Genomic DNA, 14,594 nt, shown 5'->3' with positions numbered 1-14,594 from the left:
CTAAGAGGACTTCCCTTAAGAAGACTTCTCTATCCCGAGTGGGGGTGTACGTTCGTCCCGAGGGGGGGTCCTCAAGATACATGTTCTGCACAACGACTATAATGCAAATTGAAATTTAAATAGAGATTTATTAATAACTAAAAACCTAGGGGTCAGATTTCACCATAACTAAGTATTCCCACCCTTTTATCCCTCTTTATAATTTGAGAAATATTTTTCTGATTGATGGTCGAGATTCCCTTCCTTATCTACTAGTCTCTCTCGAGTACTAATAGAAATTCCCTCAATTGCTAACCCACTATATTTCTATGTGGATTACAACAACTGAGAAATCATTAAATTCTATGGATTCCCATGTAACAACTACACAAACCATGTAAGTATATCTCTATCCTACATGTAATTCATGGCTTTTACTCCAATGAACTAAACACATAAATCCCCTCTCAGTTCATTATGATTAACAAATCAGTTGATTAGTGGCCAATTAATCAAGAGCATGAAGAATAGAAGTAAAAACTCAATCAAAAGAAATAATATTCAAAATTATATTGATGAATTCAAGAGTGGGAATTGAAAGATAGGCTACATCTGATCCCTAGAAAAATTAAATTATTCTATACTAGAAATCAAAAACATTACAGAAGAGTTCGTGAACATTGAAAGAAGATGAAGAAAAACTTATTCCCAAACTTCATATCTCCAAAGCCAACCAACGTTTCTTGGTTCGACCTCTCCGCTCCTCCAAAGCTCCAAGAAAATTCTCTATGCTCTTCCAAAGCTCCCAAAAACGTTTTCTCCTTCTCATCTTAGAGGTTGCTCTCCTTTCATAGATTAATTAAACTCAGAGTTTGAATTAAACTCAGAGTTCTTATCTGACTTAACCAAGGAGTGTTTTGATGTACAAATCGGACTAACTTAGAGATATCCAATGCATAATCCCACCGTTGGATTTGAAGATCAAGAAGTCGTGAAGCTTTCCTCCAAAAATCGGCTCGATCGGACACCAGATGACCGTCCGATGAAGATCTTCATCAAAACTGGACAGAGACACTCAAAAACGGGATTTTTGAGTCTTCCTTATTTGAATTTGATTCTTCTTCCTCTTTTCCCTTATTTGATCAAATCCTAATTAGGAAATAAATCATAGAAGAATGCAAGGACTCATTCTCTCTATGTTTTTGACTTGAGGTAGGACTTTTGCAATAATACCAGATTTGATCGATAATTTCCTATACATAAAAGTAATGAATCTTAATTAGAATTTGTTAGAAAATATATAAAATCACTAAAATTATAGAAATTAAAGTAAAGGGTACAACATATTCATTTTCATATCATATTAGGGTAATTGATATAAAACAATTGTAAATACATGGAAATATAGTAACAACAACAACAATAACAATAAGCCTTTTCCCAACTAAATGGGGTCGGCTACATGGATTCTTGCCCTCCAATCGGTTCTGTTCAAGGCCATGCTAGATACAAGGCCTAAGCTATACATATCCTTTCTCACCACTTCTCCTAAGGTTATCTTAGGTCTACCCCTAGCTCTTCTAGTTCCTTCAATATGGATTATATCACTTCTCCGAACAGGAGCATTGGTCTCGGTTGCCCCTCACGACTTTCTCGCAGATTAATCATATAAAATAATATACATGAAATCAACTTATCACCTATCATCACAACCAGTCACCAGAGAAGGTGAAGGCTTCCCCTGTGTGGAAAAGCCCCAAAGCTAGATTTAGTGAACTTTTTCAAGGAGCTAGTTGCCTGTATCTGCCGCATGATAATTATGTTATAGGCACCCCATTTCTCCAGGAGCTTTCTTCGTATTAAATGGTTGTAACGATGATGATCATATCAGTATCTGGTGAAATCAGGGGAAACACCTCTTTAAATTGAATTATCCTTTAATTAATGGAAAGTGGCCGTATTACCAATTCATAGTTCGCCAGGAAAAAACAATAATGAAAATGCTCTATGTCGTGTTTGAATCTGCCAGTATGGGAGCCTGCCCTGAAAATGCTGATGTTATCTTGTGGCCCTGTAAGGAAAATGCTCATATGCTATCAGTTTCACCACTCTCTTCTCAGTTTTAAGTAACATGGTAATCTCGGTCGAGATCTTGATATTGACTGACTGTTGATAGCAGATGCTGCGCATTGTTCGGGTCTCACCCTTCAATCCAGGACACCAGGTTGCAAAGGATAAACCTTACCATTACGCTGAGGTTTTCCTTTTGTTGTGTTTTTTCGGCTGTGCAAAAATTGTATGGGTAGGTTCTACCAGCCTGATGTTACACTTGAACCCCAGTGACTAGATTGCATTCTTTGAGCAAGCACAACTATGAGTCAAAAGTACATTTTTTGCATTGGAAAACATGAACAAGAGATTTCAATGACGACAGTATTGTCTGAGACATCTTCTTCGTGCAACTCTTTGGTATACGGCCACACTGAAAGTTTGGCTCCTTCGGAATTGTTAAAGGTCTTTTCCCTCTGGAACAGGACCTTATTGCTGTTGCTTTACTATTGATGGTGTTTGTGTTGCCATTGTCAGTTGGCTCTACTACTTTCCTGCGGCGTGAATTTGAAGATGAAGTTTCTTTTATTGTCCTCAACTGGCTAATTGATGGAAGTGTTGCCTTGCTTACTGAAGGCTTCCTGACAACAGAAACAATAGGAGAAAAACACAAACGAGGCGCTTTCAGTCTCAGTTGAGATAAAAACCCTTCATAATTTACAATAACTAATATAAACATGAGAGCTAAACCTTTGAGGTTTGACAAGTCGTTTCCGCAAAAAAGGCAACGCAGACTCTTTTGAGCTATTTTCTACTTCTTGGCCTGCTCTTTCCTTACCATCTTGCACCTGAGGAGTCATACGTTTCAAAGGCAGAGTCAAAGGATTAACACAAGTTTCTCAGATTGGTGAACCTCTAAATGTTGCCTTCTGGAAGAAGAACTTACCATCTGGCTTTTTTGAATGGTTGACACCACTTTGTCTCTGTAGCACATTTTGATGGTTTAAGAAAACCATTTTTCAATAGCTGCTGGAAAAGGACATCATGTTATAAATGATAACCTTAATAAATATGATGTGATAATGAATAATTTCCACTCCCATGGGGGTAAGCGCTGGGATTAACCCTTTGCTCATTGTAGGATGTCTCAGTTGTCCAACACCAATCATCTCCATGAAAATGTTGATGATATGCTTCGGGGCCATATTGACTCCAGCGCTCATAGCTCCTCTTATATCTATTTCGCTCCCTGTTAAATGCTCTTTGCATACACCTTATCCTTTCCTACTGATGCGTCCAAAATTTGCTCAGCCCTTAGATCTCCTCGTGATGACCTGCAAAACGAAAGCGTCAGATGTGGCCCAACCGCTGGGGTCGGGAGTCCACCTCCGAAGGCTAAGTCAGTTGATGAACTTAATCACAAACGGCTCTGCTAGAAGCACAGAGCTAAGGAATGAAGAACTGGGAAAGGTGATCTAGATAGCTGGGCGCTGATAGTTTAAGTCTATCAGTATGTATCTGAACCTGAGTCTCAGATTGTGTGTTTTCGATCCCCCTCACCTCGTATGGTAGTGAGGTTTATATAGAGTGTACCTTCGAATCTCCTTTGTTGGATGCACTTGAGCCTTCTTCGGGTAGTCGTTGGATCTTAGCAGATAGATCCGTTGAGCAATAGACTTCTACTAGTTTGGACTAGTAGAGGACTCCTAAGATAACTCTTTAGGTTATGCGATGATTATCCCTTCGATAATGATTAGCCGCAGCCATCAATTCGAGTCTGCCATCATTAGGGTAATTACCCTAATCCATAAGTAGGATTAGGGCGTGCTTGTAGCTGAATCAGTTTTCTTCTTCAGCAAGCCATCTTCTGGATCCGGTTCACTCGGGAGCGAGTCGGTTCCCTTTGTCTCGACCGGGGTCGAGGGTCGAATCAGGTACGAACCCGGTTTGATCATAATTTCTCCGTATCACCTACATAATGCAAAATTCAATCAATCAAATAATGAAGTCAAGATCAAATATAAAATCATGAAAAAGAAATCCAGACAACTTCTGTTGCCGCTTAGCATAAGCCGGGGTCTGTAATAACAGAGAGATACAAAAGAGAGAGATAGAAGCCAAGCCAGACCAAGAAAGTCTTTTGCATAATTATCCAGAATCTAGTTAGATATAGTATGCACACTACTTCAGAAGGGGTGTTAGGAAATGCTCCTACTTAAAAAAATAGGTGATGCAGTCAAGGTGTTAATAATAAGGTAATGTTATTTTGTGCTTAAATAAGGAAGTAGATGAAGCATGCACACTGCTAAGCATGATTCTTTTGTGGTTTTGACAAGGATCTAGATAAGAATATCAAAGTACAACAGAATTCCTATTGATACAATATAAATTACACTGAACCCGTCAAACCGGGATCACCTTATCAGGCCCGGTCGAATCGTGACTAGGGCCTATCAAGACCTAGTGATCAATCATAAAGGCGTTGTCTTCTAGTTCACAATCCATTATGGCTTCCCGAACCTTGCGGTACGAGAACTTGATTTTGAAGACCTCTATTAGCAAGGCGGTGAAAGGATCATGACGAGATCGGTAACTGGTTACGGCCTCAAATATCTAGGGTAAAACCCTAAGATCGAACGGCCACCAAAGCAGATCTAGAATTCATTCGATGGTCGAAGATTAGAGGTAAAGTCTATATAAACCAAGAACGTACAACCTTCCAGGTATCTGAATCGTTTCCCAACTACGCATTCATTATTCTTATGCTCTGCACTTAGCCAGAGCCTTTGTGATCGGTCCAGTTGTTGACTTAAGCTTCGGAGGTGGCCTTCCGACCTCACGGTCGGACCACGTCTAACTCTCTTTTGCAGAATACATCAAGAAGTCCGGTGGCTAAACAGAATTTGGACGCATCATTTGGCGCTGTCTGTGGGAAACGCTTTGAAAAGTCATGGTGACTAGATCAGTAGTAGCCGCAACGGCTTAACGAGAACTGAATGTTTGTTCCCAAATAGGAGATACTCTGGTCATTAGACCCGAAGGAAGCAGACTCCCAGAGGTTCAGGAGGGAGGAAGGGAAGAAAATTAAGACTCTCCCAACCCTCTCTAGCAACAAATGGAGTAGCTATAGATCCAGTTCTTGGAGATGCAGCAAACACTCTGTATGTTGGCAAGACAAGTGGTTGCACCACAAGCACCCGATCAAGTAGAGGCGAGAAGACTTGCACAAGTGGCAGTCTTAGTTCCTCCATTAATCTAGGTATCGACGCTTTCTCAACATGTAGATGGGTAGCAAGGTGAAGGCCAGAGTTATTGCCAGAATCATCAAAAAGATCATCAAGAACGAGTCCGAGAAGTGAGAGCCGGTAAACCACCCGACAGAGATAATCGGCATGATAGGCCGCAGGCAAGCCGAACGGGAACTGCAACGAGGCAACAAAGGGGAGTCCACACTCACTCCCCCACCTCAAGACATTCGGGAAGAGGAAATATCCAGATGGAAGACGGACGATCACTACATATTGATCGAGAGCTTGCCAATATAAACTAAAGGTTAGGGCAACTCTCTCGAGGAAGGAAGGCCGATGATAGTTATTCGGTCATCTGAGAGACTCCTTTCACTGATACTATCACTTTGTTTGAGTTTCCACACAACTTCAGGCTCCCAACTTTTACGGCTTTTGATGGTTCGGGAGATCCCACAGCCCATATTAGCTATTATCAACAAACAATAGTAGTACCTGGAAACTCTGACGAAATCCTTTGCCGAGTTTTCGCTTCTTCCCTAACTGGGGCGGCACAGAAGTGGTTCTCAAACCTACCTTCGGGAAGAATCAACGGTTTCGAGAGTCTTGCTCGAAAATTCATCGGACGTTTCCAGAGCGGTATCCAGATTAGGAAAACGGAGGAGACACTCTTTACTATCAAGCAAGGAAGGAATGAATTAATCCGGGAATATCTTAAGAGATTCAATAAAGTTACTATGGAAATAGGTAACTTGGACGATCAGGTTACGAAAACGGCCCTTTTACAGGATTAACCAATCGAAGGCTATTGGAGTATTTACTTTAGGACATGCCAACTACTTATGCCGAATTAGTATAGCAATGCCAAAAGCAGGCGGAGGTGGCTGAAATACTTGATGCTTGACAGGGAGATGGTGCGCCACAAGGAGAACCTAAAGTGGCTATGAAAGATTCAAAAGTTCCCGAAAGAGGTCAGAAGCAAAAGCGGCCTGATCCAAATCGGGCTAGAAAGCCACGTTTGACCTGGAGAAGGTGATCTCCAGACCAAGATGAGTACACACCATTGAACGCACCTCGATCGGAGATACTAATGTCGATAAAGAATCAAGATATTTTAAGATGGCCTTCCAAAATCGTGACAAAAACGGGAGAAAAGAACATGGAGAAATATTGCCGTTTCCACATGGGCACTACACTAATGAATGTAGGCACCTTAAGGAAGACATTGAAAGGCTAATCAATCAAGGACATCTCACAAACTTTTTGAAGGTCCGGGAAGATGAAAAGAGAACAACCAATGAAAAAAGGGGACGTTCGCCAAGCAAGGAACGTCGAGTTGAAGATCCAAAATCTAAAAAAGGAAAGGAAATGGCGGGACCTAGCAGGTCCCCAATTCTCACGATATTTGGGGGACCTGGACCTGAATCCTTACGAAAGTTGAAAACAAGATCGAAATTCGTGGGATCAGGAGAAGCTCAGAAAAGAAAGAAAATGGAAGAGGTGCCTATCACTTTTAGTGAAGAGGATGAGCGATGCGTTTGTATGCCTCATGACGATGCGATTGTCATCAAAGTTGAAGTCGGACGAAGAGAGGTGCACAGGGTCCTAGTTGACACAGGATCTTTGGCTGATCTCTTGTTTGATGAAGCTTTTGAGAAGCTGAATCTCGAAGAAGGGGCTGATGAAGCCCTCCTCAACACATCTATACGGATTTTCTGGTTCATCCATTGTGGCTGAAGGATTGGTCCAATTGGATCTTTCAGTGGGAAATTTTCCAAAAAAATCGACCATTCGAGCAAATTTTTTGGTGGTCCAGGATCTTCCCGCTTACAACATGATATTAGGGAGACCCTCGTTAACAAGGCTGGGCACTGTGGTTTCGCCAAAGCATATGAAGATAAAGTTTCCCACTGGCACTGGAATCGGGCAAGTAGTTTCAGACCAGAAACTCTCCTGGCAGTGTTATGTGACATACCTCAAAAACAAGGAAGGACCTAAAAAAGCCACGGCCTTGCCTATTGAGGTAAGGGATGATTGGGACGAAGACACCATGCAAAGGCCCGAACCTGTGGAGGAATTGGAACGTATATGCTTGCAGCTAGGAGACGAAGTAAAGTTTACTCACATTGGATCTGCACATCCCCCTAAACCACCAAGGGGACCCTACACCGTCCCTTCTCTTCTTTATCTTTTTTTATTTTTTCCTTTTTTTTTCTTTTAATCTTGGCCTCCTTTTTTTCCTTTTTTTCCTTCTCTTTTTTTTTCTCCTCCTCCTTCCTTCCCTCTTCTCTCTTTTTTTCCCTTCTCTTCCTCCCTGTTTCTTTCCCGGAAAGTCTAACAGTATGTTGCAGGAGTGAGTTCGAGACTCCGGAAATTATTCCATAATAACATAAATCATATGATGCGCCATAGCATGATGCAATATGATATGAGACATATGATGCAAATATGAATCTAACTCTAGTATGCTGGTCATCTAGGGTAGACATGCTTTAAGTCATAGCACCGACTTCCGGTCGTCTGCACTCTCCCATTTCCATATCTTGGGAATGCCCGGGAATATCGGTAGTCCTCAAATAAACCATGGTTGGGATCGGTCACCGCTCTCTCACATCACCATTTGGTCAAGTACTGGCGCATGTCACAAAGCCTAGCCCAATGCAAGTCATCTACTCCATATCATCTCGGCCCGATACGTCCATTCCTCGCCCCGGCGATCCTTTCCGGTATCCTTCACACTAGAGTTAGCGTAATCCCGGATTACGGACTCATCAACCCTATTGGTCATCCACATATAGTAAACGGGAAGCTCTCACGTCCTCTCACGGGTTGGTTACCGGTCTTGAGCGCCCGTGAGCCCAAGTCTATCCATATGCAACCCTACCAATAAATGGCCCCCATAATGAGATTTATGACCTCTCACGGATTGGTTACCGGTCTTGAGTGCCCACAAATCCCCATTGCTACCACGGGTCGTTCGGTCTCAATGCCCTTCCGATTCGGGTCGATACGACAGGGACATCCTAGCCAAACAACTAGACAATCCTATGTATGTCATCCAATAACCTTGGAAAGAGTCGATAGGCACCATCGGAGAACATCCCATACTATTCCCTCCGGTGTCCAAGGACAGAAGTGTCAATAGGACACTCCCCAATCCCAAGTTATACCTAGACAAACACATATTCAAGTTCATCACTTCTCATGCATCCAATACATCTTCATAATACAAGTTAAATCATGATATTGAAATGAATCATCATAGACATAAGTAAACAAGAATAGTAATGTAACATGACAAGAGTATAAAGATTTCAATACTACTGTTCTAACACGTATATCACGCCTTATAACGATTAAAAGAAATCAAGAGATTCTACTCATAAATAAGAACATAAATCATAAGTTGATGATCTATATGTTTATGGAGATAACCATCCTTACCTTAGGTTGAGTTGATGATGAATTGAGAGTACCAAGAAATAGTCCAAAATAATTGTTAAGGCCCTAAACAAACATCAATAATAAGTTAGAGAAGGAATCGAGATCGGATGTCAAACGGATCAACGAGCGTTGCTGTCCCGTTTGGTCGTGGTCTTGGTCGTGGTATCGCCGGATCACCAAAATTGTCTTCGGACGATAGTGGATTTTGGGGATTTTGGTCCAATGGGTCTTCCGGGTTCGGATCGATCGAAACTTGGAGGGATGATTAATAACAATGCAAACACTACCTAGCAAGTATTATCACAATCCAATGGTCCAAATGAAAACCCCCAAATTGAGGTCCTATGTTCTAAAGACAAGAATCCTAGCATTCATGAGAATTGATGTAATTGAAGGAAGCTAGAGATTGTTGGGGAATAGGTTAGGAACATGATTACAATCATTTGCAAGCCGAGATTAGACTAATCATACTCCACATCTCAGTTTAGTATAAGAAATCAGTTGTTAAGCAAGGAATCATGGTAATGTATATGTAAGGATCAAGATGCAGTGAAGCATAGCAAGAATGAAGGAAAAGCAAGTATAAATGGGAAGAGCGTTCATGGCAGGTGTTTGCAAGGTTGCAGCACCTTGCCATGGTCTCATCGTAAGAAGAGGGAAGTGAGTAGAATAGAGAGCAAGAGAGAGAATCTACCTTAGAAGATGGTAGTTGGAGAAGAGAGACAAGGATTCTTGTAGAAGATCATCACCCAAGCCAAGGAGGAGCCTAAGAGGAGCCTTCCCCGTTCTCGTGTTGAATGGTAAATATGGTTCTAGGCCCGGGTTTCACTTAAATAGAGGAAGGAGTATCCAAAGCATCTTTTCTCGATTCCCTTTGGTCGTTGGTTTTGGTTGATGGTATCGACCAATGATCGACCAAACGTGTCGTTTCGAGAATCCAATAGTTCCAACTTCAATAGGGATTCGGAGGGCTATACAGGTCATTGAGTGAGGTTTTCTCCTCAAGTCAATCAAGAGTCTAGGTTCCAGTACCTTGGATCAAGCATGTGAGGTCATTAGGTCTACCAAATGCTCACCTTCTTCGATGCGCGCAGGATTTGCCCTGTTCAGCAACTTCGGATAGGGATTTGGAGGCTATATGGGGTCTGGGTGGGTTTTCTCCTACAGTCCATCGGTCTAGTTTCAGGAAATATAATTTTTTGGGAACAGGTTCTTTGGTATTTCAACTAATTCCCCCTCTTCGGTGCGCGTTTAAACTCACCGCTGCTCTCAGTGAGGGGCATCTCGCTGTTCCGGCTTGGGTTCCGCCCAAATCATCCCAAAGGGTCCACGTCTCATTTCCCCCACTTTGGGTTTTCGGACCTCAACATTGGTCCCGGCCGGCCCGGTGGATAGGCCAAACATTCATCTACCCTAAGGGAAAGGTCCCAGGCTTCCTGGTTTTCAAGATAATAATTTGAACTAAGTCCAACTTGAAGGTCTAATATCAAACAAGTATTTCTTTATCCCAAAATAAAAAGGGTGTCCGGGCTAGGTTTGGGCTGGATGTTAGAGGATTTGAGCAACCTGAGCCTTTCAAAGAAGAATTGACAATCTTCCTTCGGGAAAACATAGATTTGTTCGCTTGGTCAGGAATGACATGCCAGGAATTGATCGAGCTGTAGCTGAACACCGACTTTGGATCAATCCTTACTTCAGGCCTGTAATCCAGAGAAGACGAAACTTTTCGATTGAGAAGCACGAAGTTATCAGAGGGGAAGTCGAAAAACTCGAAAAGTTTGGCTTTATCGAGCCCATCGAGTGTCCAACATGGTTGGTCAACGTAGTAATGGTAAAAAAGTCCAATGGAAAATGGAGAATGTACTGATTACATAGACCTCAACAAAGCTTGCCCGAAGGACTGCTACCCTCTGCCACGGATAGATCTTTTGATTGATGCTACTGCTCGGGTATGAAACGTTAAGTTTCATGGACGCTTATTTTGGGTATAACCAAATCCTGATGAATAAAGAAGGTGAAAAATTCACGGCATTTATGACCGATCGGGAAAGCTATTTCTATAAGGTTATGCCATTTGGCTTGAAGAATGCAGGAGCTACATATCAGAGAGCTGTAAACAAGATTTTTAGAAATCTAATCGGGAAGAACATGGAAGCATATGTAGATGATATGCTGGTAAAGAGCCTCCTAAGGACAGGCCACATTGAGGTCTTCGGGAAGTATTTTCCGTTTTGAGAAAATATCAAATGAGGCTAAATCCGAAAAAGTGTGCCTTTGGGGTATCATCAGGGAAATTCTTGGGGTTTATGGTTTCCCAAAGAGGAATCGAGGCAAACCCTGCCAAGATACAAGCACTAATCCACATGGATCCCCCAAAGACAATTCGAGATATACAATGCTTAACCAGGGAATTGCCGCTTTTGACCCGATTCATCTCACAATCGGGGGAAAAATGTTTACCTTTCTTCAAAGCATTGAAGGACTTGAAGGGAAGTAAAGAGGCTCGTTGGACGGAGGAATGTCAGAAGGCATTCGATGAATTAAAAAGAAGACTCGACAGTGTTTGCAAAATAAAATAACCGCAGTATCGTGTAGCTAATGGGTCAATCTCAGGGAGATATGCCACCTAGAATTCAACTTCAATGCGAGAGTGGAATGATTCAATTTTTGTTAACTAATTACTTAACCTAAACCAACGATCCTAATCCTTATATCTAATGCAATCGAATTGAAACGAAAAAATAAAACAAACATAACCAATGCATAAATAAAAGACAAGAAAAATAATGCGAACAATAAAAATAAAAAGGAAGTGATCCGAGTGTCAGCTCTGGATCGAGGGAAGGGGGTATAATAATAATGACTTTGACCGTGGACCCTTTGCCGTAGCTTACAGTCCACCAATCGGGGGAAAGGATTTTAGAAAAAAAAAAAGAAATTGCAGAAAGGAAATAACAGAAAATAAATAACAAAGCAATAAACAAAGCAATAATAGCAAAAGGGAAACCTTAACCAAAGAGAGGCACGACTGTAGGTATCTTTGATCAAGGACCCAAGGGGAAGGGAAAACAGTAAATAAATGCTGAAATTTAAATCCTAAATTAAGAATATGGAGGGGTAGATAGAAGCGGGAATGGAGGGGGAGAGAAGATTATTGAAGAATCTTACTTACTTGCATCTTCCAAATAAAACTTGAATAAACGATTCGAATCTTATCCAACCCTAACAACCAGATCTAGAATAATCTAGATTTGCAATTGCTAGACCCGGAGAGAAAGCGAATCCTCAAACTTGAAACTTGAATTTGAACTTGAACTTGAACTTGAAATTGCATTGATAAAACTAAAGGAATTACACTTGCACAAAAGAAAAATTACACAACTTCAATCTTCCTAAACATTCAATCTAAAAACTAGAACCCACGAAATAATCAAAGAACTAGAGAAAACCTAGAGCAAGACAAAGAGAATAGAAGGTGCAAGACTAAAATGAACTAAAGAGAAAAAATAAGTGTAAAACTAAAGTAAACTAAAGAGAAAATAAAGTGTACACTAGACCTAAGAAGGAGATAATATTTATAGAAAAAGGAGAATAATTTACAAACAAAGAAATAAAATAATAATACTTAATAATAATACTAATAATAATAATAACAAAAGTGTAAAATAGAAAAAGAAAACAAATAAAGAAAGAGCAAAATTCGTTAGAAATAAAGAGAGAGAGAGAGAGAGAGAGAGAGAGAGAGAGAGAGAGAGAGAGAGAGAGATGTGGAGAGAAATAAAATAAAAAAATAGAAATATGTTAAGAGGGAAAGTGGAGAAAAAGAATAAATTAAAAAATAAAATAAAACTTAAGATTGAGTTACAAGTAGAGAAGGTGGAGAAGAAAGAGAAAGAGTGGAAGAAGGAGAGAAGGGAGAAAAATATACTTTTAGAAAAACGATTTTGGGTTAATTAAGGAAAAAGAATAAAATAAAATAGTGAAAATAATAGAAAGTGGGAAGAGAGAGAAAAAACTAATTAGAGAAATAAATAAAATAGAAAATCCTAGTCTTTGATTACTTGTGGCCCCATACAATTCTCAATTACAATAAAGAAAAAATAAAATAAAAATCCTAATCTAATTTTACAAAATATTCTGGAGTTGGCCCATAATTGTATCTCTAGCCCATCATGCTCCAAATCAAGCCCACTTTCGCACTTCATAATTTGAACGGACCTCTTGACGTGTAAAATCGCATGTTTCATACCCAAAACTCCAAATATTCGCTAAAGTCCTAAAAATTCATAAAATCTGCAAAAACAACATAAAACCCAAGGTAGCTCCACTCAAAGTGTTAAAAATACATGCTTTATGCCCTAAGATTTCACACATAAATGTGCTCATTAGGCAGCCACCGCTACTTTTTCAACCCGAAAAGGGTGAAACTCTACAAATATACCTAGCTACATCACAGTTGGCAGTAGCGCGTAGTCCTCATCCGGGAGAAAGAAAGAAAACAGTGGCCAATTTACTATGTGAGCCATGTACTCTTGGATCCCGAAACACAATATTCGGCGATCGAGAAGTAGGCGTTGGCCCTCATGATAGCAGCCCGAAAGTTAAGACCTTATTTCCAAGCTCATCCGATCGAAGTGCTAATCAATTTCCCCTTGAAGAAGGTACTTTTTAAACCAGATTTATCGGGAAGGATGGTAGCATTGTCAGTCGAGTTAGGAGAATTCCAGGTGGATTTCATGCCCAGAACAACTATAAAGGCGCAAACCTTGGCCGATTTCATAGTAGAATCCGTAATCCCGAACGAAGGGGAAGAAGAACCTGCCTTGTCCATTATGTGGCACATTTATGTCGATGGTTCCAGCAATAAAGTTGGTTTGGGGGCAGGTGTTTTGTTAAAAAGTCCGAGAGGATTTTTGATCCGATATGCTTTGAGATTAGGGTTCCAGGCAAGTAACAATGAAGCCGAGTATGAAGCTCTCATCGCAGGGCTCAGATTAGCAAAGGCTTTAGCAGTAGCCGAAGCAACAATATACAATGATTCCCAACTCATTGTCAATCAAGTAAAGGGGGAATATGAAGTGAAAGAGCTACGCCTGCAGAAATACCAAGAGCTGATCCAAATCTTAAAGAAGGATTTCAAAGATATTCAAATATGTCAAATACCTCGAAAGGAGATTTCGGTAGCAGACGAACTCTCAAGATTGGCGAATGCTAAAGAAAAAGCATTAGAACCATCCGTCTACATTGAGGAGTTAAGCTTCCTAAGCACACAAGTTGAAATCGTTTCATACATTGAAAGTGAAAGATGTTGGATGGATCCCATCATTGAATATATTCGGGATGATAAACTACCCGAAGATCTAAAAGAAGCCCGATCGATTAGGGTTCTTGCGGCGAGATACACTATCCAACACGGAAGATTATACCGGCAATCCTTTGCGGGACCCCTGCTTAGATGTGGTGGACCGAAGGGGGCCAAAACTGCATTAGCCGAGGTTCATGAGGGTATTTGCGGCGCACATACGGGTGGACGTGCTCTGGCACATAAAATCCTTCGTCTCATATTATATTGGCCCAAGCTACAAGAAGATTCTTTAAAAAACGTTCGGGCATGCAACTAGTGCCAGATACACTCGAATGTGCCCAAGCAACCTGCAACAATCCTCACATCAATTCTGAACCCTATTCCTTTTGCAATGTGGGGAATTGACTTAATGGGAAAATTTCCACCAGCAGCAGGATGCAAAGAGTACTTGATCGTGGCGATCGACTATTTTACAAAGTGGGTAGAAGCAACTCCATTGGCATCGGTCAAAGAAAAACAAATGGAAAAATTTGTATGAGAATCAATCATCTATAGATTTGGGATTCCTAAGG

At 40.9% G+C, this 14,594-nt stretch overlaps 1 protein-coding gene across 1 annotated transcript; it reads left to right on the top strand.

The window, feature by feature from the left end:
* The first annotated feature begins 13,408 nt into the window (after positions 1-13,408).
* On the top strand, positions 13,409-14,338 carry LOC149015042 (uncharacterized). Its single transcript, XM_089156490.1, has one exon. The coding sequence runs from the start codon at positions 13,409-13,411 to the stop codon at positions 14,336-14,338; it is 930 nt and encodes a 309-aa protein (XP_089012616.1).
* Positions 14,339-14,594: the final 256 nt, after the last annotated feature.

Source organism: Hakea prostrata, chromosome 5 (assembly GCF_041222555.1).
Source record: "Hakea prostrata isolate BN-2017 chromosome 5, UWA_Hpros_2, whole genome shotgun sequence".
Classification (NCBI taxonomy): Eukaryota; Viridiplantae; Streptophyta; class Magnoliopsida; order Proteales; family Proteaceae; genus Hakea; species Hakea prostrata.
Note: the sequence above shows the minus strand (reverse complement) of the source record. Positions and strands in the feature narration are given on the sequence as shown.